The following is a 26,753-nucleotide window of genomic DNA, read 5'->3' as shown; positions in this document are numbered from 1 at the left end:
CACAACTAAGAACCCAGCGTGGCCAAAAAAATAAATAAATATTTTTAAAGAGAGGTCACTTTTATTTTATCTGAACCACAGAGACTTAACGTCCTCGACTTTACCAAGAAACATCTGTGTAGCAGTGCTGTTTGGATTTACGCGCTGCTCTTGTGACTCGACAATGACTGTATTTTATCATTTGTTTTTGAAAGCCCAGACTAACATGCTAGAAGTCTGAATCTCGGCAGAGAGAAACTGGATTCCAAAACGTTTTCTGAAATGCTTAATGAGTGAAGCGTCTTTTAGTTTCCCTAACACGGTGCTTTGCATGTGGCAGTCGCTCGGGACGGCTGCATCGAGTGTGTCTATTCTTGTCCAAAAATCACTTAGAAAGTAGTCTCAGATAATCAATTTGAAGCTATTGGGATGTTATTTTTAGCCCACAGAAGGAAAAAATTACAATTTTTTCATGTTCCTGTGGGTTTTGGAGAAAGGAAGTTTTAGGCAAGAACTGGTATTAGAATTATCCTCTGTGTCAACCATAGGACTCTAATTTAAAAAGGAACCAAACCATAATTTGACTGCTTATAACCGAAAGGGCTCTGGGTTAAGTGGGGTCTGCTATTTCCATAATTATAGATTAAGGTTGAAACGAAAGACGTACAGAAACTCCAGCTTATTTTCCCTCAGTCACAAACTAGCATGAGGCCCCATTACTAAACCACTGCTGTGTGAAATCTTAGAAATTTTTCATTGATTATATATTTCTATGGTTAGTGTATTTCAACAAAGCTATTCCTATCGCTGCTGCTGCTGCTGCTAAGTCACTTCAGTCATGTCCGACTCTGTGTGACCCCATAGACGGCAGCCCACCAGGCTTCCCCGTCCCTGGGATTCTCCAGGCAAGGACACGAGTGGGTTGCCATTTCCTTCTCCAATGCATGAAAGTGAAAGTGAAGTCGCTTAGTCGTATCCGACTCTTCGCGACCCCATAGACGGCAGCCCACCAGGCTCCCCCGTCCCTGGGAGTCTCCAGGCAAGAACACTGGAGTGGGTTGCCATTTCCTTCTCCAATGCATGAAAGTGAAAAGTGAAAGTGAAGTCACTCAGTCGTGCCCAACTCTTAGCGACCCCATGGACTGCAACCCACTAGGCTCCTCCGTCCATGGGAGTTTCCAGGCAAGAATACTGGAGTGGTAGCTTCTCCGATTCCTATCACTAGTAAACACTTAATTCAGTAATCTGATTTCAACATGAGAAAGTCTGTTTTTCATCAAAACAAGTTTCTGACCTGTAAAAAATACTCTGTTTTGTGTTTGCCTTAAACATATATTCCCCACAAACTATAATTCTATGGGACAAGACTTATTTTGCTATATCGAGATTCACTCTGGATAACACAGTTTCAGTGTGTTTTGGGAAGAATTGACAGTTTTAAGATAATGTAGGTGCTTATCTATGTAAGCTTCAGAATACTACTGTCAGATTCGACCGGAATATGCTGTGTTTTCTGCCACACCAAAGCACTAATGCTTGTACACCAAGAGAAACACTTGTAAACCTGCAGATTAATTGCATTATTTGAGCTCTGAGTTGCCGGTGCCTGACAGATAGTCCATCGGGGAACTGGTGTATGGTAGCCTCGTTGTAATAATAAATACACAGGAAATGAGAACATTGGTGCCCACGCAGTGCTAGGCTGTCAGAATTTACAGCCGCAGGGAGCTGATGGCAAAAGCCCATCAGCATAAGTTATGCCAAAGATGATCAGGTGTTTGATGCAAAATAAACTCGGAGTGAGGGCGGGAGCATGAGAGGGTTGGTGGAGGAGAGCCCCATGCTGTGAGTCCCTGGGAAGCTGTGGTCGGCCATGGGGAGGCCTGCCTCGTCCAGACTACAACGTGTAAGCCGGGATGGAGGCACCTGTCGTGAAGATGGTTCAAGATCTAACGTCTTGGATTTCAGTTTAACTCAACAAACATCTGTTGGATACACCACACTGCTTGTGATACAGTGGGGGGAGCAGTAAACACTTATGACATGGGCTTTTTCTTGTTTAGTCCGAGGATCTACAAAAAACTATAGGAGCAAAGAAGCAGGAGTCTAGAGGAGTCTTGAAAGACAAGGTGTCGGGAGGGAAGACACATCAGAGAGCCCACACCTATCTTCTGGGAGATTTGGGGGTTAACCAGTCAGTTTATGGGCAGAATTAAACTATAAATTTAAATGGCCAACAAAACAGAATAAATTGTTCCTATTTATATTTATTATCACCTATGACTATTTCTGCTGCTTATTTTTGTGTTTATTTACTCTGTTAAATCTCCCAGACTAAAGCAACTTTATCCTCAAATAAATAAAATTAGGAAGTTGGTATATAATTGAGAAGATTCCATGTGACCATTGATGAACCTGAGGGCAGAGAGACCTCAGATTGCCTGTTCGGGAGCATAAGGACCTCTGTGGGGATTTGGAAGGTCTAATGACATAACGTGCGTTTGTTAGAAGTGAAACCTTTGGAAGATTAACCCATCTTTTCCTCTGAAGACAGTGAATTCTCATTTACAGTTGGGAGATCCATATAATTTGATCCAAATTAGTGTACCGGTTTAGTCGAGAGGCTGATTCTTTGTCATTGTTTATGGCCTTAACTTTGTAAGGAAGTTATTTAGAAAGAGGAAGGTTGTTTTCACTTCATAGCACTTGTCTAGGCTTTCTCCTGTTTTTCCCCAAATGTGCATGTTTCAGTCACTCACAAAATACAAGCTGCTTCTCATCCACTGGGAACCTCTAGTGTTTGGAGGTCATGGGACCCCTGATTTGTGAGGTGCAGTAAAACCATGTCACATGAGAAGAACCAGACCAGGGGCCAAAGATAACAGTGCTATGTGGACTCTCGGGGCCAGCAAAGGTTCTGTCCGGGTTTGGTCAGTGGAGCTGAGGCAGAATATGAATGAAAGAATGTGACTCTATAGGCCTTAAAGAGCGTGCGGATGGAGTGCGTCTTCAGTGCATAGTCCGATGGGGCGGAATGGCCGGTCAGCACAGAGCAGCCATGCAACCCGTTGCCCAGCCGTGGATACAGAGCCCGCCTCACAACCCCTGCCCTCAGACACCCCGCTTCCTGCACCCCCTTCTCCTCCTTCCCTCCACCCTCCCTTGGGTCCTCGTGAGTTCACACGAACCTTAGTTTAAACAAGATGACTTCCCATCTCTTACAACCACATCTCCAAGTCATTCAAACATAAACATTGTTTTTATACTTTATGTATTTTGTTTGTAAAGGCCGAAGAGGGGCATATTTTATGCAAACAGATTGAACCGGGAAACGGGACTGTGGCCACAGGAGACCACCCTCCACCTGTGTGTCAGGTGCTTGAACCACCCACCTGTGCCCACCTCCAGCTCTGACGGTTCACGACCCTCACTTTCTGATTGTTAAACTATCCTGTGGTCTTTCGGAAGGACAGTATGTGTATGTCTGCATGCGCAAGCACAGGATGCTTAGGAACAAATGCCAGTAATCAGTCACCATCCTTGAGGTCGAGCTACAAAAACTATCGGGAAAATCAGGACAAGAAATCAAGCAATTCTGTATTCTAGCAAAGCCTCAACAACAAGTGTTTACACCAAGTGTATGATTAGATGTTCTTGGTCCTTCCACTGGGATTATTATTCCACTCATTTGAGAAAGACTTACTGAAGGGAATGGGGTTTGAAGGAATTTTAAGATTTTTGGCTTATCCTTAAGTGCCCAGAAGAGGTTTGTGTAATTTACACTCCCTGGTTTCCATGGCTTTTCCCAGTGCAAAGAGAGGACTTAAATGCCTTCTTTCCTGCCTGCTGTCCTATCCTTTTGAGAGAAATTAGTGAGATCACTTTGAAAGGGAATGACAGTGGGGTGGGAGGGGCGGAAGCAGTACCACATCTGACGTCCTGTCCTGCTTGCACAGACGTCACCGTCGCAGTTCCAGCTGACCTACTCAGTAACCATATGGAAATATGGCTTGTATTTTAAAGTTGCCCACGTTAGCATGAATATCGCTAAAAGATCACAAACCCCCTTCATGATTTGGAGTTGAAAGATTTTTGAGGCCAAATATGGAACAAATGATGAATGTCTTCAAAGAAGAGATTTATAGAAATAGTTTTTAAAACATAAACTAGATGAGGTAACCCCCAGGGAGGTTGGAGAATAACCTCATGCACCATGCTAATGAGGATTGGAGGTCCCCTAATGCAGGTGCACTCAAGGACATCTGCTTTTCCCTCTGTGACCCTTTCAACCAGCCTCTTCAAATATCAATTTTAGACTTTTCTGCTGGAGAAATTTAAAAAGAAGAAAACAACATCAAATACCATCAGCTTGCTCTCTCTCATGTCTACCGTACCCTCAACATTCAGATGTGAGATCTAATACGTAAATTCTGCTTTGCTCATCTTTCTTGCAGAATTAGAAGGAAAGTAGAAGGCGTAAATAGATGGCATTTTAACAGACAGGTCCCAGCGGTGGTACCTTGCCTGCTGCCTCAAACATTGCTCTTTTCAACCAAGAATTCCCAAAGCATGACATAAACCAGGCTAAGGCAGTTTTTAAGCAGAATTTCACGGCTATACTGTTAAAGGCCTGCATTCATCAACATGAAGAAGACTGAACCCAAAATGTGTTCATGGCGTGGGGAGGCCCATCCTGGGCGTCATTAACTGATTTAGAGTGAATATCAACAGTATCTTCCTAGTCCTCCCCCCATCTTTGGGTCTCTTACCTCCAGGAGAGACATAGGAGCAGCTCAGCTGAGCCTCGTGCACCAGCGTACCCCTGGAGCCCACCTGGGTTTTGGCGGGGCGGCGGGGCAGCGGCTGGTACCCGGGCGTGGAGTGGGGGAAGAAGGCTCGCAGCATGGTGGGTCTGAGGCCCCAGAGTGCTCAGAGCATCTCCCGCTGACCGCTCAGCACCCCGTGTCCCAGGCTCGAGCTAGGCTGCAGCGACCACTCCCAAGTCTGAGAATGCCAGGACCACACCTTCTCCCTCGGTTCTGTTCAGCTTGTCTTCTTTCCTCCCTGCGGCGCCCACTGCCCACCCCAGGCTGGCCTCGCCCTGCAGCCGCCCGGGAAGAAGGGAAGCGAGATGTGATGGATCTATCAGCCCGTCAGCTTGGCACCTCCCGGCCGGTGACAGGCTCTGGTTTGCGTGGGTCACCACCAGCCCCTGGGACACAGGACAGCGATAGGCCTGCCCAGCTGGGAACGCGGGCCCAAGAGGCGGGGGCTCCCGTGGAATGTGGCCCAGGCTGGGAAACTATTTTAAGGAGAAGAAAGTTAGGCCCAGTTCTGTGTGTTATCTCATGCTCTCTCTCGGGAGCGAGGACTTGGTAAATCTGTTTTTCCTCCTCGACTGTTTTAAGTTGTACATTGAAATGGCACATTAACTGGGATGAAAAGAGTCATTTCAATATGACCCCGTTCTAATCTTAAAGCCATGCTGCTTTAGAGATAAGCGGTCAGTCGGGTCCTCAGGAAACCTCCACGGTGCCCCTCCATCCCTTTAGGCCCAGCCCCCCTCCCTTCCCCCCATCGACGTCTGAAAGATGTTCCCACGGATATCTTCCCGACCGTCTGCATTTCGGGTTTCTCGCAGTAATGACATAAGTCAGACTGCTTTCCCATTTATGTCAATAGTTTGCTTGGCGTCCGATCCTTACGAGAACCTGGTTCCTTTTGTCAAATGTCACAAGCGTGTGACATCCCCCCAGACGGCAACAGATACATTTCTACTTTCACGTTCTCCTGACGAGACATTAATGGCTGCTCTTCCCTGGCTACTGGGCTTCCACTTCCTTGGTGACGTGTTTTTCTCCGCTGCCACCACTTTCCTCCTTTGGTAGTTCTGGAAAATTCCATCTCCACCGAGAGGAAGTTTTCACTGTAACCAGAGAACAGAGCAAGATCCTGGGTTTGTAACGAGGACTGAAGCCTCCAAAAACCCACAACGCCTTCAGGTTTCTTAGTTGCTATGATCTTAGTGTCAGTGGTCCAATCCACTCTCGCTCAGGGGAGCACAGGGCTGTGGGTCGGCCTGCAGGAACCTGTGGGGCAGCTAGCACCGGGGATCAGTGTCCATGGGCCGGGAAGAGCCCGGAGTCAAGTCCCCAGAGGCTCGCTTAATGGTCTTGGGGTGAAGGACTTTCTTTTGGCTGCTGAGGCTCTCAGCGCATAGCCTTCAAACCCTGACTCTTTTTTTTCCAGTGTCCATGTATCAGAGAGCAGTATGTGCATGTGTTTCAAAGAACGCACAGTGGTCCGACCAAGAGAAAGCTGGGGGTTTTTTTCCCACTTGCCCCGCCCCTGCACTCACAGATAAGATAGATTCCTGGTGCACTGACCACAAAAATTACCCCCATTTATAGGGGTCAGACTTATAGAGTCCTTTTAAGGATTCTGCTTAACAGCACTAAAACAACACTTCCTGTACCTTTTGATATCTGAATCTTTACTGACAAGAAACAGAAAGACCCACAGGGCCGCTGGTAGGTGAGTCGGGCTGGGACGGGGGCAGTGATTAAAATATCACAAATGTTTTAATGACCGAATAATACCCATATAATTAAATATTTTGGAAGTTTAAATCAAAAAAATTATTTTCTTTTAAAAGTATATTTTGTTGGGTCTCATTGCCCTGTCATAACTTAGCAGCTGTTTTTGGTGAAGATTTTTTAAATGTGTGTGTAGTTAATTTGTTGTTGATGTGATTAACATTACCAGATCCTCAACTAGATCTTTATAAACTTATTTTTGACCTGTTTGTGTCATTGTTTAGTCGCTAACTAGTGTCCAACTCTTTTGAGACTCCATGGACTGTAGCCTGCAGGCTCCTCTGTCCATGGGATTCTCCAGGCAAGAATACTGGAGTGGGTCGCCATTTCCTCCTCCAGGAGATCTTCCCCACCCAGGGACTGAATCCAAGTCTCCCACGTCTCTTGCACTGGCAAGTGGATTTTTTACTGCTGAGCCACCTGGGGGGCCTTTAGACCTGTTTAGCCTTTGCTATAAAAATGACGTAGATCGTACATACTAATATATATGACTTACTTGAAAATTAACTGAATCGATAGCAACTGTATTATGCCACATTGTTCATCACTAAATCACTAAGTCGTGGTTATATCTAGTCTTTGAACAGTTGTAAATATTCTGTGCGGACACTTTGGAGTTGCAGATTCATTACTGAATTTTATTTTCCCAGCACTGTATCCTCACTTAAGGCCTCCAAAACTGATCTTTCACTTAATAACACCTTCCCGGGAAAAAGGAGAAGGGAGAGAAGCTTCCAGGCCTAATATGTGTGTCAGGCGTGCAACAGTTACAGAAGATGGAGCATGTGTGTGTGAGTGAGAGCTCTGTGTGAGCGTGTGTATATGAGACTGTGTGTGTGTGTGTGTGTGGTGAGTGTGTGTGTGTAAAACTTTGTGTGAGTGAGAGCTCTGTGTGAGTGTGTGTATATGAGACTGTATGTGTGGTGAGTGTGTGTGTGTGTGTAAACGTGTTTGTATGTGTGAGAGCTCTGTGTGAGCGTGTGTATATGAGACTGTGTGTGTGTGTGTGGTGAGTGTGTGTGTATGTGAACGTGTTTGTGTGAGTGAGAGCTCTGTGTGAGTGTGTATATGAGACTGTATGTGTGGTGAGTGTGTGTGTGTGTGTAAACGTGTTTGTATGTGTGAGAGCTCTGTGTGAGCGTGTGTATATGAGACTTTGTGTGTGTGTGGTGAGTGTGTGTATATGTGAATGTGTTTGTGTGCGTGAGAGTTCTCTGAGCGTGTGTATATGAGACTGTATGTGTGGTGAGTGTGTGTGTGTGTGTAAACGTGTTTGTATGTGTGAGAGCTCTGTGTGAGCATGTGTATATGAGACTGTGTGTGTGTGTGTGGTGAGTGTGTGTGTGTAAACCTGTTTGTGTGAGTGAGAGCTCTGTGTGAGTGTGTATATATGAGACTGTATGTGTGGTGAGTGTGTGTGTGTGTGTAAACGTATTTGTATGTGTGAGAGCTCTATGTGAGCGTGTGTATATGAGACTGTGTGGTGAGTGTGTGTGTGTGTAAACGTGTTTGTATGTGTGAGAGCTCTGTGTGAGTGTGTGTATATGAGACTGTGTGGTGAGTGTGTGTGTGTAAACGTGTTTGTATGTGTGAGAGCTCTGCGAGCGTGTGTATATGAGACTGTGTGTGTGTGTGGTGAATGTGTGTGTATGTGAACGTGTTTGTGTGCGTGAGTGAGAGTTCTGTGTGAGCATGTGTATGTGAGAATGTGTGAATGTGTGTGAGTGTGTGAAGACACGTGAGGCAGCGACGCTGCAGAGCTGGAGGTTGGAGAGTTGGGGCTCGTCTTCCGTCTGCTCATCCGGCTAAGCGTTCGGCCCGTGCCTGCTGTGTCCAGGTCCAGGTTGTGTCTGCATACCCTCTCCTTGGGCTTACAAAGCCCCAGCTCGAGGTTTTCAAGCTTCGACTCCAGCGACTAGTTCACTTATTCTACGAGCATGTACTTCCCTCACGGTGGAAAGGGGATCTGTTTCCCCTTCTTGAGGATGCTCATGCACTGGTCCTCTGTGTTTCTTGCAGTGTCCATCTATGGAATTTGGTTTTATGACAAGGAAGAATGCCAAAGAATCGCAGAGCTAATGAAGAAGTAAGTGCTGCGGGATGTGTTCTGCGTTTCTGAGTGTGTGGGACTGCACCGCGGGGTAAACAGAGCCCGTCTCTGACAGCAGCTCCTTCACCATGCTTAGCAACACCTTCACCATTACTCACCAGATGAAAAATAAGCGTAAATGACAATGTCTCACACTTCCACTCGGTAGGATTTATTATGTGGAATAGTCCCCCTCCCTTTTTTTCTGTGCATGTGATCTGTAATATCAGTTTTTCTGGGTGGCAGTTTTCCTTAATACCATCCTCATTTGTAAATTAGCAGTTTTTTCCTCTGAAAAGCTACTGGTATATCTCTGAGGAGAATGTTCAGAGTCTTTCTGAAAGGCTGCCCCATCTCCTCTTGGGTCCCCATGCCCTCCTGCCCCAAGGACTCCCCTCCATCTGCCTGTGGATCTTGAACCTCCTTCCCGTGTGAGTGAGGGCTTTGCTCAGTCTTTGTTTTCAATATCTTTGGAAATATCTGAGCTAACACTAGTTTAGTGATCAGCAGATGGACTCTCTCTCTTTCGTGTTCCTAGTCTCTTTTCTATTAATCTTTCGAGTCCTTGTTGACTGGTGCCAGTAGGCATGAGACTGGGGGGTACTTACATGACTGTCTCCTGGTCCCACTCTTGCTCCCCTGATGACCTGAAAGGAAGCCCAGGTCAGCACACTGTCCCCCTGGGGATCTGTCAACCCTCTGAGGTTCTTGAGCCCCAGGGCCGCTCATGGGAAGGGAGTTGTTTCCCTGCATTCCTGTGGCTGGTTCAGAGCTTGGAAGCGAGTGAGCTTCCTGCATGCCATGACCCTGGGCCGGGACTGGGCTCAGCCATACATGGAATCCAGCTGCCTCCCACACAGGCTCAAACGAGCAGCTCCATCTGCTAGAGAACCAACCATTTGTCAGTTTTAAATCCTGGGTCAATGAAATGGCCACAGTAGCAGGGAAACATATACATTACCATCTGTGAAATAGATAGCCAGTGGGAATTTGCTCTCTGGCTCAGGGAGCTCAACCCAGTGCTCTGTGACAACCTAGGGGTGGAAGATGGGAGGGAGGCTCAAGAGGGAGGGGCCATATGCAAACCTGTGGCTGATTCTTGTTGATGTATGGCTAAAAAGTGGCCCTAAAATATGGGCTGTGGGGAGCACTTTTTTATAGATAAGACTGATTTCTGAAAAGCTGAGCTGGTGAGAGCTAATTTTAGGTAAGCAGCTCAGGCTGCAGATGGTGATTAAGTGTGTTCAAACTGGTATTTACCACCGTAACAGCTAGTTCCTAGAACATTCCTGTGATTGTAAACTGCGGCAGATAATAATAGCAGGGCTTCATATAGATTAAAAGGCGCCGTGTCCCCCAGCCAGGAGGCGATGTGAAGACACTCAGGTTCTGTGGTGATTCTTCAGCAGCTGGGGCAGGACCTGCTTGGTGTCGAGCAATTAGCCAAGCACAATGCATGTGGACTCTCCACCCATCCTCAGAGCTGAGCCTCAGCGAACCCGCAGCTTTCTTTCCCCGCAAACTTCATGGCAGCAATGGGGAAGCATGAGCCACGGTCAGAGCCCTCCCACGGGAGGGAGACGCGCCCCCCTACCAGCAGGGAAGTGGCCTGGCCTCCCCTCTGCAAGGTGTTCAGGAGGACAGAGGCGCTTCCCAGTGCTGTGTTTTCACACCCCCTCTTCTGCGGTGGGACCTTCGCTGTGCTTCTAAACCATCCGGGACACAGGGGCTGGGCTCAGCTGCGCTTCGACTCCCAGGCACTTTGGAAGAAGGGGGAGACTGGATCTGCCGTGTTGGGAACCTAGTCTCCAGGTTGAGAACCCTGAATTGGGTTCTTCAGCAGTTCAGGGGTCCCTCCTAATGCTCACAATGAGGAGTCACAGATTTTTTCTGAGAAGGACCCAATAGTGAATACTTTCGGGGCCACCTGGCCTCCGTCCCAGCCCCTCAACCCTGCCCTGGCTGGGTGACAGCTGCCATGGGACACCAGGCAGGGTGGAAGCCATGCCCCTCCAGATGCAGTCCTGTGGTCAGTGAACTTGGGACCTTGACTCCCATGTTTCTCCCATCACTTCCAGTGATCTTTTTTCTAACACGATCGTAACAAGATAAAAACAACTGGGTGAGGACTTGCTGGCTGTGTTGAGCTGTCTTTTCTGGTATGGATCTCGTCTTTGTTTTTCTAGCCTCACTCAGTACGAACAGCTGAAAGCCCACCACGGAACGGGAGCCGGGGCCTCGCCCGTGAGCCTCGGCTCAGGAGAGGGCAAGGAGGCCGACATCTTGCGGATGCTGACCAAGGCCAAAGACGAGTACACGAAGGTGAGTCCCGTCCCCACCGTGACGCACTCAGATTCCAGGTGGGGACCTGCCCGTTAAGGCAGACTTGGTCCCCTTCCTTCCGCCAAACAGAAGCCTATGAGTAATACCATCTTTGTTGACTTTTAGTAGACTGAAGACTGTTTGCTTTTAAGTGGATTAAAACGCAGCCCCAGGGGCTTCCCTGGTGGCTCCATGTTAAAGAATCCACCTGCCAATGCAAGAGATGCAGGTTCGATCCCTGGGTCGAGAAGATCCCCTGGAAGAGGAAATGGAGCCCTCTCTAGTGTTCTTGTTTGGAGAATCCCATAGTGGGCTATGGTCTGTAGGATCACAAAGAGTTGAACATGACTTAGCAACTGAGAAACAACAATAAAACACATCATGTGCGTAGTGTCCATCGCCCAGCTGAGAGATCAGTAACAGAAGATGCTCGTCCTCCTGCCATCACCAGCCAGGTAGTGTCCAGAAGCACCTGCACAGCCATACTGGCCTTGCTCCATACCCTTCTCGCCTCTCACTGCCCAGCGTGTGACACCTGGGCCCCTCCAGGGCACCCACCATGTGACCAGGGTGACCCAGCCTCGCCGCCCCTGGGGGAGCCCCCTCCTCCTCTACTCATCCATCAGCAGGGGACATCTTTGAAGGCTCAGTTCATGTGTTCTCGGTCCCTCATATGGCTTCTGACCCACCCACCAGGGGTACCTGCCCCAAGAGCCCCCAGGTTGGGCAAGTCTGCTCACGTCTGTGTCACGCACTCTTCCAATACACAGAGCGGCCCGGGCCTGGGTATGGGAAGGTGGGCATGGAAACACTGCCCTTCCTCGGGAGTCTTGCTATGAGAGCATGTGACCACAAGTCTTCAGGAGGACAGAGTGCTGGATGTCGGGCACATACCAGGAGAACAGCAGGGCTCTGACTGAGTCGTACACCAACTGACCGCTGAGGCCTCTGCAACTCCAAACCTCTTAAATGTGTGATAACCCCAGAAAGTGAGAGAGGAAATACTTGGAGCTGGAGGAAGATGATATTGATAAAGCGAAACCTGGCAACACTACAAATGCCTTTTTACATGAAGTTAATAGAGTAATTTGAAAAACTTGTTTTGGACAATATTTTATGTTTTCTCCCTGAAGAAGCAAATGCCTATCAATCTGCTGTGAAGTAGCAGCACCGTGACCTTGAGCTTCTTCCTCCATTAGACTTAGTTGGAGGGCAGGTGAGCTTGGGGCAGTGGCCGGGCCAGGGGGGGTCAAGGGCTGTGGGGCTTCATGCCGAGTCTTTAGAAGTGGCCTATTTTGAAGAACATGTGTGCACACGTATAACTGAACCACTTTTATGAACACCTAAAGCTAATATGATTTTGCAGGTCAACTATACTGCAATAAGAAAAATAAAATAATCAGTGGGCTATTCTGTATTTAAGACTGTTTTGTGGTTTAAGGCAAGAAGGAAGATTTGTCCTCTGGATATACCTCTGACTTAGCTATGAAATTAAAGAAGTATTGTCTTTTGATGTTCAATGAGAAGATTTAGTGGGGAAAGGGAGATCAGTGGAGAAGTAACTCCAGAAAGAATGAAGAGAGCCAAAGCAAAAACAGCATCCAGTTGTGGATGTGACTGGTGATGGAACCAAGGTCCGATGCTGTAAAGAGCAATACTGCACAGGAACCTGGAATGTTAGGTCCATAAATCAAGGCAAATTGGAAGTGGTCAAACAGGAGATGGCAAGAGTGAACATCGACATTCTAGGAATCAGCAAACTAAAATGGACCGGAATGGGTGAATTTAACTCAGATGACCATTATATCTACTAGTGTGGGCAAGAATCCCTTAGAAGAAATGGAGTGGCCATCATGGTCAACAGAAGAGTCCGAAATGCAGTACTTGGATGCAATCTCAAAAACGATAGAATGATTTCTGTTCGTTTCCAAGGCAAGCCATTCAAGGTCATAGCAACCCAAGTCTATGCCCTGACCAGTAATACTGAAGAAGCTGAAGTTGAACAATTCTATGAAGACCTACAAGACCTTCTAGAACTAACACCCCAAAAAGATGTCCTTTTCATTATAGGGGACTGGAATGCAAAAGCAGAAAGTCAAGAGATACCTGGAGTAACAGGCAAATCTGGCCTTGGAGCACAAAACGAAGCAGATCAAAGGCTAAAAAGGCTAACAGAGTTTTGCCAAGAGAACGCATTAGTCATAGCAAACACCATCTTTCAACAACACAAAAGACTCTACACATGGACATCACTAGATGGTCAATACTGAAATCAAATTGATTATATTCTTTGCAGCCAAAGATGGAGAAGCTCTATACAGTCAGCAAAAACAAGACCGGGAGCTGAATGTGGCTCAGATCATGAACTCCTTATTGCCAAATTCAGACTTAAATTGAAGAAAGTAGGGAAAACCACTAGACCATTCAGGTATGACCTAAATCAAATCTCTTACAATTACACAGTGGAAGAATTACACAGTGGAATCAATTACAAATAGATTCAAGAGATTAGATCTGATAGACAGTGTGCCTAAAGAACTATGGACGGAGGTTCGTGACATTGTACAAGAGGCAGTGATCAAGACCCAAGAAAAAGAAATGCAAAAAGGCAAAATGGTTGTCTGAGGAGGTCTTACAAATAGCTGGGAAAAGAAGAGAAGCTAAAGGCAAAGGAGAAAAGGAAAGATGTACCCATTTGAATGCAGAGTTCCAAAGAATAGCAAGGAGAGATAAGAAAGCCTTCCTCAGTGATCAATGCAAAGAAATAGAAGAAAATAGTAGAATGGGAAAGACTACAGATGTCTTCAATAAAATTAGAGATGCCAAGGGAACATTTCATGCAAAGATAGGCACAATAAAGGACAGAAATGGTATAGACCTAAGAGAAGCAAAAGATATTAAGAAGAGGTGGCAAAAATATACAGAAGAACTATACAAAAAAGATCTTCATGACCCAGATAATCACAATGGTGTGATCACTCACCTAGAGGCAGACATCCTGGAGTGCAAAGTGAAGTGGGCCTTAGGAAGCATCACTATGAACCAAGCTAGTGGAGGTGATGGAATTCTAGTTGAGCTATTTCAAATCCTAAAAGATGATACTGTGAAAGTGCTACATTCAATATGCCAGCAAATTTGGAAAACTCAGCAGTGGTCACAGGACTGGGAAAGGTCAGTTTTCATTCCAATCCCAAAGAAATGGAATGCCAAAAAATGTTCAAACCACCGCACAACTGCACTCATCTCACACGCTAGCAAAGTAATGCTCAAAATTCTTCAAGCCAGGCTTCAGAATACGTGAACCGTGAATGTCCAGATGTTCAAGCTGGATTTAGAAAAGACAGAGGAACCAGAAATCAAGTTGCCAGCATCTGCTGGATCATCAAAAAAGCAAGAAAGTTCCAGGAAAACATCTGCTTTATTGACTATGCCAAAGCCTTTGACTGCGGGGATCACAGCAAACTGTGGAAAATTCTTAAAGGGATGGGAACACCAGACCACCTGACCTGCCTCCTGAGAAATCTATATGCAGGTCAAGAAGCAACAGTTAGAACTGGACATAGAATAACAGACTGGTTCAAAATCGGGAAAGGAGTACATCAAGGCTGTATATTGTCACCCTGCTTATTTAACTTATATGCAGAGTACATCATGTGAAATGCTGGGCTGGATGAAGCACAAGCTGGAATCAAAGATTGCTGGGAGAAATATCAATAACCTCAGATATGTAGATGACACAACCCTTACGGCAGAAAGTGAAGAACTAAAGAGCCTGTTGATGAAAGTGAAAGAGGAGAGTGAAAAAGTTGGCTTAAAACTCAACATTCAGAAAACTAAGATCACGGCATCCAGTCCCATCACTTCATGGCAAATAGATGGGGAAACAATGCAAATAGTGAGAGACTTTATTTTTCTGGGCTCCAAAATCACTGCAGATAGTGGCTGCAGCCATGAAATTAAAAGACACTTGCTCCTTGGAAGAAAAGCTATGACCAACCTAGACAGCATATTAAAAAGCAGAGATATTACTTTGCCAACAAAGGTCCGTCTAGTCAAAGCTATGGTTTTTCCAGTAGTCATGTATGGATATGAGAGTTGTACTGTAAAGAAAGCTGAGTGCCAAAGAATGGATGCTTTTGAACTGTGATGTTGGAGAAGACTCTTGAGAGTCTCTTGGACTGCAAGGAGATCCAACCAGTCCATCCTAAAGGAAATCAGTCCTGAATATTCATTGGAAGGACTGATGCTGAAGCTGAAACTCCAGTACTCTGGCCACCTGATGCGAAGAACTGACTCATTGGAAAAGACCCTGATGCTTGGAAAGATGAAAGTCTGGAGGAGAAGGGCACGACAGAGGATGAAATGGTTGGATGGCATCACCAACTCTATGGACATGAATTTGAGTAAGCTCCAGGAGTTGGTGATGGACAGGGAAGCCTGGCGTGCTACAGACCGTGGGGTTGGAAAGAGTCAGATACTACTGAGCAACTGAACTGAACTGAGAAAATTTAAAAGTAGAAGAAAGAAAATGAAATTACCCATAACCCTACCACCCAACAATGTCTGCCTTTAGCACTTCAAGCATATTTTCCCCCAGGCTTCCCTGCCTCGTGGATACTTGTGTCTGTGTGATAAACAGGCTCATGTGATGTAGCTGTTAAAGCCTCGGTTTCTCTGCAAAGAATCCGTTATACACTTTTGCCGATTCTGTGTGTTTTTCCAAGTAGGGAAGGGCATAGAAGCTTTGGGTAGGGAGAGTTGTAGAAGCTTCAACCTCTGGATAATGAGCTGCAAGCTGTGGAAGTCAGTCTTGTTCTGAGCACTTTTTACATGAAAGTGAAGCATCATTGGTAGATGGCCTGTGGTGGTGACTCAGGAAGCAGCTGCTGGCCGCTTCCCCTGGGGGGTGCTGTCCACAGCCCACCTCAGCATGTGCAGAGTAAAGCAGTTGGCAACCCAGGGACCCTGAGTGCAGACGGGAGCACTCGCAGAAGTGAGCCGAGCTCCACTGTCTTCGGCACAGCCAGCAGGCTGTCAAGCCTTTTCACGCCAGCATTCTATCAGTGACTCTATCGGGGACCACACTCTGGTCTCATGTTGCTGATCCACATCTCGGAAGCCAGGCCAGTGGTCCTGTGGCCATAACTCACCTGAGAATTGGAAATAACTTTTTATGACTCAGAAAGTGTGCCATTTAATAATACTGGTGCCAAATATGCAAATGGCGGACGGAATTCTTGGCTGAAAAAAGTCCTTTGCACAGTGAACTTTCCAAACCGAAGCAAGCACAGTGGTGATCAGCCCCAGCCCCGACATCCTCGGATAGAAAGTGCAGCCAACAGCCGTGAAGCTCATGGAAATGCTCAGGGTCCGGGGTGGGGGGCTGTTGGGGGTGGGGGGGAAGGTTGTATTCATGGCCACTCCACACTGGGGACAGAGAAGTGTGTCCTGGCCCAAGGGCACAAGTGTGCCATTGAAACGAATGACGCCACAAAGCCCACCTTGCAGAAGACCGCGCTTTACAGTTTTATTTGCTATTTCAGCAAGGGAGACGCGGACAACGCTGCCGTACCCTCCCGGCTAGAATCCCAGCGTGTGAGCAATTGCACGGTTGATTAGATTAATGGGCGGTGATGACTCGGGATCTGAAATGACGAGGCTTGTCTCTCATCTCTTTCTCTGTGAAATTCTAATTTGTAGTGAGCGGTTCAGAACACTCGGATTTGAATTATTCTGTTTATGCAAAAATCACTCATTAAATAAGGATGATGTTAGTAATTTTTAAAATCAGTGGTTTGAGTCAGCTTTACCCGTTGGTTTATAGACCAAAGAGGGTCAGTCGCTCTGAGGATGCAGCTCTCCAGTCTTAAGTCAGCTGCCAACTGGGCTCGGAGCCCTCCCCTGACCCAGACGAGGCACCCGGGGAGCCTTTGTACTGCTGATTACCGTGGGAGAGCCGGAGACTTTGTTAAAGCTGCTGCTTCTCAGGCAGACCCGCAGACTGTCACACCTCCGGGCGTCTCGGGGCCTCTGGATCCTGCAGGCCGATGGAGCACTGCTGAATTGTGCCGCTGAGACACACTCAATGAATTTGGTTTAGACTCAAACACAGCTTGGGCTTCCCAGGCAGCACTAGTGGTAGAGGACCCACCTACCAGTGCAGGAGATGTGAGAGACCTCGGCTTCGATCCCTGGGTCAGGAAGATCCCCTGGAATAGTAAATGGCTACCCACTCCAGTATTCTTGCCTGGAAAATTCCATGAACAGAGGAGCCTGGCAGGCTACCATCCGTGGTGTCGCCAAGAGCCAGATACAGCTTAGCAACTGAGCACACAGATACGATAAAGAGCATGAAGGTGCGTTCTTCTTAAGAGATTAAGTTTCTTTTACACCAAAAATAAGGTTCTTTTTTCTATTTCAGTGTAAAACCTGCTCCGAGCCCAAACAGATCAGCAGCTCGTCCGCTATCCACGACAACCCCAACCTCATCAAGCCGATTCCAGTGAAACCCAGTGGGAGCCGGCAGCAGCGGGGCCCTCGGCCCGGCCAGGTGCACGGTCCTTGCTCTCCACCTGGTCCCGGTGATTCCTGAGGGACTTTGGCCCTGAGGCTGGTCAGGAGCGAGGGGGTGGAGGGCTGTGCTGTGGAGGTGCCCTAGAGTTGATCCAGGAAAGAGAGATTTCAAAGTGGAGGTTTTGTCATTATGTATAATTTGCTCTTCCTACAAAGGATTACTGTTTTGATATTTGGCATTTCCCTTACTCTGTGAACTTGACTCCTTAGAGGTTAATGTGTTCCAAAAAGACAGCAGCCTAATACCACGTTGGAGCCGACGAGACTATTACCCGTTGGGCCATATCCTTCTGAGGTCGGCCACTGACAAGAGATGCAGCCCTTCCCTTGGTGCCCAGTCCGGGGCCATGTGCCCTATGTGGGTGGGACTCCTGGTCTAAGGACTAGTGTCAAGTCCCCCTTTAGAGCCCATGACCCGTCACTGTATTTGCCTCTAAGATACAAACATGAAACATGACATCAGTTTTTGTATGAGTATATATATTTTTCAGAATACCCCAGCATCAGCAAAAGGGCTAATCTGTAAGTTCCATCACTGAGTGTGGGTATAACCAGTACCTATGGTTATTCCTCATCAAAAAAAATTTTTTAAAGGGAATTGTTGGTTTAAATCAACTTTAAAGATGAACATGGAGCCAAAAGACATAAAGACTGGCTCATGCAAGTCTTGCATTGAATTTTTTTTTAAGTCTTTTCTAATTATCTTTTAGTTTTTATTATAAGTTTGCTTTTCGTGGAAATTGTTTACGAGAGAAACTGGAATATGTGTCTTCAGGCTACACGCGTGTTCTCCTAGCCCAACCGCAGGGAGCAGCAGCCGCAAGAGGCACCAGGGCACAGGCAGGAAGGAAGAAGGCCTGTCGCCAGCCATGGTTGGCATTTACGCCTCTGACAGGCTGTTAGAGCTACTGCTGTGTATTCGGATCAAGTTAGAGAGAGTGATGACTTACAACTCTCCAGCCCTTAATTTCTATCATTCTGTGGAAAACTATCAGGAATTCTGAAACCCTTGTGTTTCTGTGTTTGCTCGGTGTCTCCAGGTACTTTGCAGGGGGAGGTGTGCTTCCTGTTGAGGCGACGGTCCTCCATCTGCCAGTGTCTGTGATTTTGCACACGGTCGTCCCCAGGCCCAGCAAGCGTCTCCTGACTGCTCATCAGTCAGCGGATAGTGAGGGACTTCCACGGTGGTCCACCCTTTAGGGCTCCAGGCTTCCGATTGCAAGGGGCCTGAGTTCCATCCCTGGTTAGGGAACTGGATCCACATGTGGCTCGGCCCCCCCCAAAAAATTCAACAAATACTGAAATATGACAGCTGTCTTGGGATGGGAGGGAGAAGCCTGTGACAAAATTTGATGTTAGAAAGGCAGTCCCAGATGTGTACACTTTATAATCATTAGGCTTTTCTATCCTCTAATCGACCCCTTGTAAATAAAAACCATTGGGTGGGTAAGTTAGGTTTCATTCCCCCCATCACACATGGACATGCTCTCAGACGTGTGTGTTTGTTCCAGACCTCAGACCCGGAACCCCAGCACCTGTCCTTGACGGCACTCTTCGGGAAGCAGGACAAAGCCCCGAGTCAGGAGGCCACAGGGCCTCCCCAGACCCTCCCCCTGCAGCAGCAGCAGCCAGAGAAGTTCCCAGTGCGGCAGGGGGTCGTCCGATCCCTATCCTATGAGGAGCCCCGGAGACCCTCGCCCCCTGTCGACAAGCAGCTCTGCCCTGCCATTCAAAAGCTCATGGTCAGGAGCATGGACCTACAGCCACTGGCAGAGCTGCCTGAGAGCCGGCCCTGCACAGACGCCCTCAGGGCGGCCTGCGCTGGGCCCGCCCAGACAGGGTCTCCCCGCAGCCGCGCACTCGCAGCCCCTGGGACTCAGAAACTCCTCCAGGTACAGAGCATACCCGGGGCTGAGAACAGGTGTGAGCCCGGGGCGCCAGCACCTGCCAGCTCGGCCACCACCCCCGTGTCCCTGGCCCAGCCCACCCGTCTCAGCAGTGCCCTCCCGCCCCAGACTCCAGGGCCCCGGGCCCTCCCCAGACCAGCACCCCCCGGCCCCGGCCCCGGCCATCAGCCGGTGACTGGGCCGGGCGAGGTCTCCCCACGGGAGCTGCTGCGGAGGCTCCAGGCGGTACAGCAGGAACAGCAGCTGCCAGCGCCCGGCCGCCCAGCCCTGGCAGCCAAGTTCCCCACAGCCACCCCGAGCACCCGAGCGCGGAACCCCCTGGAGCCCTGGAGGGACCCGCCCCCCAGCACTGAGCAACCAGCTCCCCTCCTTCAGGTAAGTGTCCTCCTGCCGGGGAGCACTGGACGGGGTCCATGCAGAACACCGCGTTCACCTCCACCTCCTGCCAGGAAGGGGTCTGCTCTCTGTGCAGCGTCTGGGAGCCCTCCTTTCAAACATGCTTCATTCCTAGAGAGAAGACTTCTTGTTTCCACATGTGACATGGATACGAGAAAACCCCAGGTTGTTGTGGTTGGAAACTTAGGGTCTGAAATTGTTCCAGGGTGTCAGACCTCTGGTCCCCGCTGGATATGTCGCCCACAGTAAACTGCTGTGTATTCACGGTGCAGTGCGCGCCTTCAGGCACTAGCTGCGGGCCAGGCCCCTCTGCACACGCTGCATGGAGGTGAGCTGGGCGCCTGTCCCTGTGGGTGCCGCAGCCTGTGGGCTCTTGAGGTCAGCAGAAAAGCGGGTCACTGACCCTGGAAGGCACAGCCTCCTGCCCATCTCTGCAGGGATAGCTTACTGAGGGTCAGGAGAAGGCAGAAGCTGCCCCTGCCCCAACGACATGCACACTGACTGCCAGAAAGGAAACGTCATTCTTAGAAGTGCTCTGTCCTCCGGGGACGCTGGTTCTCTGTGGTCACTAATAACTCGGGACGGTGACAAAACTGAAAGCTTGTCCGTTTCTTCACTGCCCATGTGCAGGCAGCATCTGGAGATCTGAGGGACTTTTTTCCGTTTGGGTTGGTACAGATCATTGACAGTGCCTCAGGGTTCAAGTTGGGGAGGTTCTTCCTATGTATTATGTGTCCTCGTTGGTCCTTCTGTCCTGTTTGGGCAAGCGGCTTCCAGCGGGGCCCCAGAGTCGTTCACTTTTAGGAACCAAGGCCGCAGGCGTGGAGCACAGTCTTCGTGCTTGTCAAACTGGGTCAAAGTGCTCATGCGGGCCGTTGATGGAAATCTTACCTCTGAGCACCTGTCGTCCTGAGACAGTGGCTGCTCCCCACCTGCATCCTCGCCCCAGCGCGACCTGCCCCCCTTCTCTGCTTGTCCCTGAGGATTCAGACCAGGCACTAGGAAGCTGGAGTTAATGGTTGGCGGTCACCCGCACGGGCACGTCCCCCTTCCCTGCTCACAGGCCACAGAGCCGGTGCTCTACCAGCTGCCCATGGAGGCACCTCTGCTTCAAACGACGACTGGGGACAGTTACACAAACCACCCGCCCCTTCTGCCTGCTTTCTGCCCAGGACGGTGCCTAGAGGGTGACTGAGGTCACAGCAGCTCCCGAGGGGCCAAGAGACTCTATTGAAAACTTGGTTTTAGATCTGGTAGGCAAGAAAGGCAGACTGACCCGCCCAGACAGACAGGTCACTTGCAGGGCCTGCAGGAATAGTCCCCAGGGCGCTGTCCCCCCAGGCCCGAATGCAGAGAATCAGGAGGTGGGGGGGTGAGGATGTGACTCTGTGACCCTGCCCGTCCTGCCCACGCCAGGCGAGGAACGGGGCGGCTCCCTCACAGCGGGAAGATGGGCCCCAGCAGGCAGGGGCATGGATGGCGAGCCCCAAGGGAAAGGCCAGGTCCTAGATGCGGTCAAGTGGTACCGGAAGCGGGGAAGTGAGGTGCTACTCAGAGGACGAGCCTTCATGCTGAGGGGCCAGTGGGTATGACAGCAGACGCCAGGCCCATGGCACCGGGGTGGGGTGGGGGCAGTGCAGGCGCAGCTGGCCTCCTGTGGGCGGCCCTGACGCTGGAGCTGTGGGCGGTTAGCCTTGGAGCCTGCCGTGTCCCCCTCACTGTCCTCGCCCTCCACATGCGCCAGCCGCCCGCACCTGCCCACCTGCCTCCGTCTCCCTGGCCAGGTCCTCTCGCCCCAGCGCATCCCAGCCGCCGCGACCCCACCTCCACTCATGTCGCCCCTGGTGTTCGCGCAGCCCAGCTGGGCCCCGCCGCAAGAGAGGAGCCGTGCACCCTTGCCCCCAGGAAACCAGGACCCCGCTGCCACTCCCACCGGCCTCCTCCTGCCCCTGCGGACGCCTGAGCCCCCGGGGACCCCTGGCAGCGCCCTGAGCAAGCTGCAGCTCCAGGAGGCCCTGCTGCACCTCATCCAGGTAGGCGGGCACCGCCTCCTCGGCCTCACCAGAGACCCTTAGGGCACCCTGCCCACTTCCTGCCCCTTAGACCCTTGGGGTGCCCTGCCCACTTCCTGCTCCCCAAGAACCAGAGGGTGATGCAGCAGCTCAGCGCTTCCGGGTGGATGAGTCCGCTCCTCAGGGTGCTGTCCTTGGAGAAGGGACTCAGTCCTCCAGGGCAGGAAAGGAAGAGGCAGGCACCAATCCCGCAGCCACTGGGAGAGTCCTTGGCCTGGGGGCGTTGGGAACCAGCAGGAGTTGGAGAGAGGCTGCCCTGAGCCCCGGGGAGGGGGCAGCGGGGACCGGAGGAGCGGCTGTGGCAGCCCAGGCGTGTTTTACAGAGATCTTAAAGCCTGCGGTGAGGATGGGGTGGGATGACCTCCTGTGCTCGCTCGTCCCTGTGAAATAACGAGAACAAGGACATTAGCACAGAGCTGTGCCGGGCTGGGTTTCCAAGACCAGGAGACCGAGGCCAAGGGACAGGCCTGAGGGCACCCTCCAGCGAAGAGCAGAGCGGGGGCCGCAGCCTCACTGTCCAGCGCCTCTGCCCACCCGACGGGCCCGCCATGAGGCGGCTGGGCGGCCCAGACAGAGCACAACCCAGGACTCGGGGCAGGCCCTGAAAAGAGCAGACGTTTGCCAGTAGACCCAGACAGCTCAGCTCTCGTGCCCAGGGGTCTTTTGGGTAAATAGTCTCTTTGGGTAAAAGGATTTTCGTGTTATTTTGCTTGAGTGTCAGGTGACCTTGAGAGAGTGGCCAGCACTTCTGTGCTGTGTGCTGCTGCTGCTGCTAAGTCGCTTCAGTCGTGTCCCACTCTGTGCGACCCCATAGACGGCAGCCCACCAGGCTTCCCCGTCCCTGGGATTCTCCAGGCAAGAACACTGGAGTGGGTTGCCATTTCCTTCTCCAATGCATGAAAGTGAAAAGTGAAAGTGAAGTTTCTCAGTCATGTCCAACTGTAGCGACCCCATGGACTGCAGCCTACCAGGCTCCTCCGTCCATGGGATTCTCCAGGCAAAAGTACTGGAGTGGGGTGCCATGGCCTTCTCTGTCTGTGCTCTGTAGTCCGGCTCAAAAGTTTGAAGGTAACACATTTTAGAGAGGAGGGGAAGGGGTCAGGAAGCAAGTGTGCATGAAGGCGGAGCAGACAGGAGTTGCCCACACCTCCCTGATTCCCAGGAAGGGGAGCCCCCTCCTTTTCCAGAGGCTGGTCGTTGTAAGTTCATGAAGACTTGGGGACGACATCTGTACACTTCTGTGAGCAATAGACAAAAACCCCTTAAATGTGAATTGACAGGCACTTGTTCCATCTAATAACCCTGTCCACAGTTCTCTGTGCAGGGGCTGAGACACTGCGGGGCTGCAGCGGCCCCTCCCCCGGGCCTCACTAGTTAGATTTCACACGTCTGTCACCTGCACTGGCCGCTCCCCCGTGAGCGCCTGGGAGTGAGCAGGCGTGTGAGCCATGGGTGGATCACCAGAGCGCCACGGAGCTGGGCAGGAGGGAGTCTCCAGCTTCAGAAACAGAAAACCTCCATGGGTCCCTCGGCCCCTGGAGCAGCAGCAGAGCCCCCGGTCTCATCGCTGCCCACCAGCCAGGGCCAGAGCCCTCCTCAGCTAACGGGGCCAGGGCAGGGCTCTGGCTCTGGCTTCACCAAGCACGTTGCCATGAAGTCTTAACTTTGGCCCACAGCAAAGGCTGGCCTCCGCGGTGGCTCAGTAGTAAAGAACCCGCCTGCCAATGCAGGAGACCCAGGTTTGATCCCAGGGTCAGGAAGGTCCCAAGGAGAAGTAAGTGGCAACCCACTGCAGGATTCTTGCCTGGGAAATCCCATGGACAGAGGAGCCTGGTGGGCTACAGCCCATGAGGTCGTAAAGCATCTAAACAGCAACAACCACCGCTTGTGGGTGACTTGGGGGACCTTTCAGAGCCACCAGTGATCTCGCAGCCAGGCGGGCAGGATCGAGTGGGTTCTGTCCTCCCCGAGCAGCCTCCAGAGGCCCGGTGTCTCTGCAGGCAGCAGACTGACCAGGCCTCTCTCGAGCCGGCCTCACTCCATGCATCCCCAAGGCTGGTGCCCCAAGCTGCAGGCCACGAGCACCTGCTGCTTCCCCAGCTGACTGCTGAGGACCGATACCTGACTCATACCCCCCCCACCTCCACGGCCTGGCCTGCAGCCCCCCTGTTCACACAGACCAGACACTGTGAGCACACAGGTGGGAAGGAACAGCTTAGGATCCGGGTGCCGGCCCAGCCCCAAGACAGACTAAGCCTCTGCTTCCTGCAGCCGAGTCTCACCCCCTCAGGGCTTCTGATTCTGTTTTCCAGAACGACGACAACTTCTTAAATATCATCTACGAGGCTTATCTCTTCAGCTTGACACAAGCAGCCGTGAAGAAGACTCTGTGAAAGCAAGACATTTCAAAACCCATGTCCGAAGCCCTCCAGTCCAAGGCTCTTTCTTGTCAAATGTTTCCCTAAATGTTTCTGCCTTTTTAAAAAGAAAAAGGATGTATAATATGAAATAAAATGTTTCAGACTTTTTCAGTCACGCGTCTTTTTTCACTCCACCCTTCAGGGTACCGGGTGCCAAGGATTGCGCGCGTGGGAAAAGCCCTTTGCTCACATCACATCACAGCAAATGCCGTGCTTCAGCGGTGTTTGCTTCTTACCCATCCTCAACCATTTCTGAAGAGTATTCTCCCCGTGGAAAGGGCCCTTCCCTTCCGGGAACGTGGTTGCTTTTTCATCAGCTGCTGCAGTTATTTCGGGACCTCAGAGAACATGCCAACCGCCAGGTGGCAGTGTAGGCCCACAACCACCGACGTGCCCCACCGGCCTCACCAGTGACAAGGGGAGCGATTTTCCAGACAAAGTCAACCTGTTTGTCAACATCCACGGGCACCGATCGCTGAGCCCTTGATGGGAAATGCTTGCTGAAAGTATTCACCGCTGGTTTCTATGGGGCTTGTCCCAGGACTCCACACACGTCCCAGGCTTCCAGCAACACAGTATCTTTCCAGCCCCTTCACCAGAAGCCGGCCTCTGCTCCCAGGGCAACATTTTGTAATCTTCAGCAAATAGAGCTGAGAAGAAGGTCACAGATCTTGAAGCCAGTTCTCAGCCTCTGCAGGGAAGCCATGGCTCAGACGGGCTTGTGTTCACAGAGCCAAGGGGCTCGCCCTCGGAAGGAGGCAGGAGGGCTCTCTCCAGCCCTCCAGGTTGACCTAGTCCCTGCCGAGCATCGGAGATGAAGTGAGCTTTGCATTTCTACAGCCCTGTTCTTGGACCATAAAAAGATCTCCAGATGCCCACACGGGAGCCAGGCCTCACTCTCCTTTTAGGGTCAGAAAAGAGGCGGGGGAAGTAGGTTTCCTCACAGCTTCTGCCGCCTGGACGTGGACCGGAAGCTCAGACCTGGGGCAGGCGCGTGGCCACGCTGGGTCTGAGGGCGCCTCCTCACCCTCCACCCAGGGAGGGAGCTAAAGTTGCCGGGCCCCTCAAGTACAGCGAGTCCAGGGACCTGCTGTCACCCCCGAGTCAGGGAGGGACAGGTCCTTCTGCGTCTCCAACACTCACAATATCTGACACGACGACAGACCCTCGGCACTTGAAGCTCATCGCTGCCTGTGCAGGATCTCTGTGTTCTTACGGGGCAGGAGGGCAGGGGGAGACACGCGGACCTGCTGCCCCCACACCAGGAACTACTCCCCTCAGCCCCACACCCCCCATACTCAACCTGCAGCAAAATCAACCTTCTCCCCAACTGCAGTCCGACCTCTAAAACAGGCCTGCATATCCTTGATCAGTGTTCAGGGTCGCTTCTCCAGCTGGGGGAAATGAAAGCCACCGAAAAAATTTCCCAATATACTTGTGGCAGCAAATGGCTGATTTCTGAAATAAGCATTTTTTTTACTTGATTTGGATAAATAAAATAGCCCGGTCAGAGCACCGACAGTGCAAAGATAGCTGAGAGGACGCTCCCCCCCACCCCCTCGCAGTGTGATTGGAAGGACGCCCCCTCCCGGCATGGTCCGACCGTCACCACAGGCTTCACTGGGCCTTTCTAGGTCAGCACTGTGGTGATCGGGTTTGAAAATGAATTCTCCATTCTTTCCTGGAATGAATAGCTTTGGAAGTGACAGGCCCAGTTTGTTCAGAACAAACACGGAGCCCCCTTCAAAGGGCTCTCGGAGGCGGGGGAGCTGAGTCCCTCTGTGTCTGGGGGGCAGGGGCTGCTTTGTCCAAAGGCCTTTCCCTGGAGGGTTCAGGAGGTGGACTTCAGGGCCACCTACACACAACCCCACTTTGCTTTTTCCCACCTCACCCCAATTCCGAGACCATTGCAGACAGCCCGCCTCCACGTCATCGGCTCCCGACAGCCCCTTGAGGCTGACAGAATCCCACAGGAGGAAGGTGAGATGGGTCCCCGGGCTCTGGACTTTAACCCTGGAGACGGGACCCACGTCAGTTCTGCCTGGTGTGGGGACAGAACACAGGGCCTTGGTCAGACGGCCTTGCCCCCAAGTCCTGGAAGAGGGGCCCCATCTCAGACACTGCTTTTTCATTTATAAAGCGAAAGCTGTTCACACCTCTCAGGTCCTCACAGGGATTAAATAGGAGTGACTCAGGGAACTCCACCTCAGGCCATGAAGGCTGGAAGCACGGGCTCCATCCCGTCAGATGGAGGGCCCAGCTGGGACTCCCATGACCTCGCTTACCACCCCGAGGGGCACCCCTGTGCCCTCTTCTCCCCTACTCCTCTATGGATGGTGGGAGATAGCTCCCCTCACCCCTTCTCTTCAGAGGAGAAGCCCTGACCTTCAAGGCACAGC

At 50.7% G+C, this 26,753-nt stretch overlaps 2 protein-coding genes across 18 annotated transcripts in view; one reads left to right on the top strand and one right to left on the bottom strand.

Moving 5' to 3' along the window:
• Positions 1–5,175, bottom strand: part of CACNA1C (calcium voltage-gated channel subunit alpha1 C) — a 459,352-nt gene extending 454,177 nt beyond the window's left edge. For all 16 annotated transcript variants that reach the window (XM_086402608.1, XM_086402606.1, XM_086402616.1 and 13 more), the window contains exon 1: positions 4,749–5,175. In XM_086402608.1, coding sequence (XP_086258734.1) covers positions 4,749–4,884 — 136 coding nt within the window. In that variant the 5' untranslated portion in view covers positions 4,885–5,175. The remainder of the gene's footprint in view (positions 1–4,748) is intronic.
• Positions 1–24,465, top strand: part of DCP1B (decapping mRNA 1B) — a 42,413-nt gene extending 17,948 nt beyond the window's left edge. The window contains exons 4-9 of one of the 2 annotated variants that reach the window (XM_086402637.1): positions 8,595–8,661; positions 10,851–10,986; positions 17,408–17,536; positions 19,071–19,841; positions 21,647–21,895; positions 24,247–24,465. In XM_086402637.1, coding sequence (XP_086258763.1) covers positions 8,595–8,661; positions 10,851–10,986; positions 17,408–17,536; positions 19,071–19,841; positions 21,647–21,895; positions 24,247–24,327 — 1,433 coding nt within the window. In that variant the 3' untranslated portion in view covers positions 24,328–24,465. The remainder of the gene's footprint in view (positions 1–8,594; positions 8,662–10,850; positions 10,987–17,407; positions 17,537–19,070; positions 19,842–21,646; positions 21,896–24,246) is intronic. The other variant, XM_086402638.1, reaches the window with a different exon arrangement.
• Positions 24,466–26,753: the final 2,288 nt, after the last annotated feature.

This window comes from Bos grunniens, chromosome 5, assembly GCF_055505025.1.
Source record: "Bos grunniens cultivar Pamir isolate PY7600 chromosome 5, Bosgru_T2T1.0, whole genome shotgun sequence".
NCBI lineage: Eukaryota > Metazoa > Chordata > Mammalia > Artiodactyla > Bovidae > Bos > Bos grunniens.
This window is presented reverse-complemented; position numbering and strand designations above follow the sequence as displayed.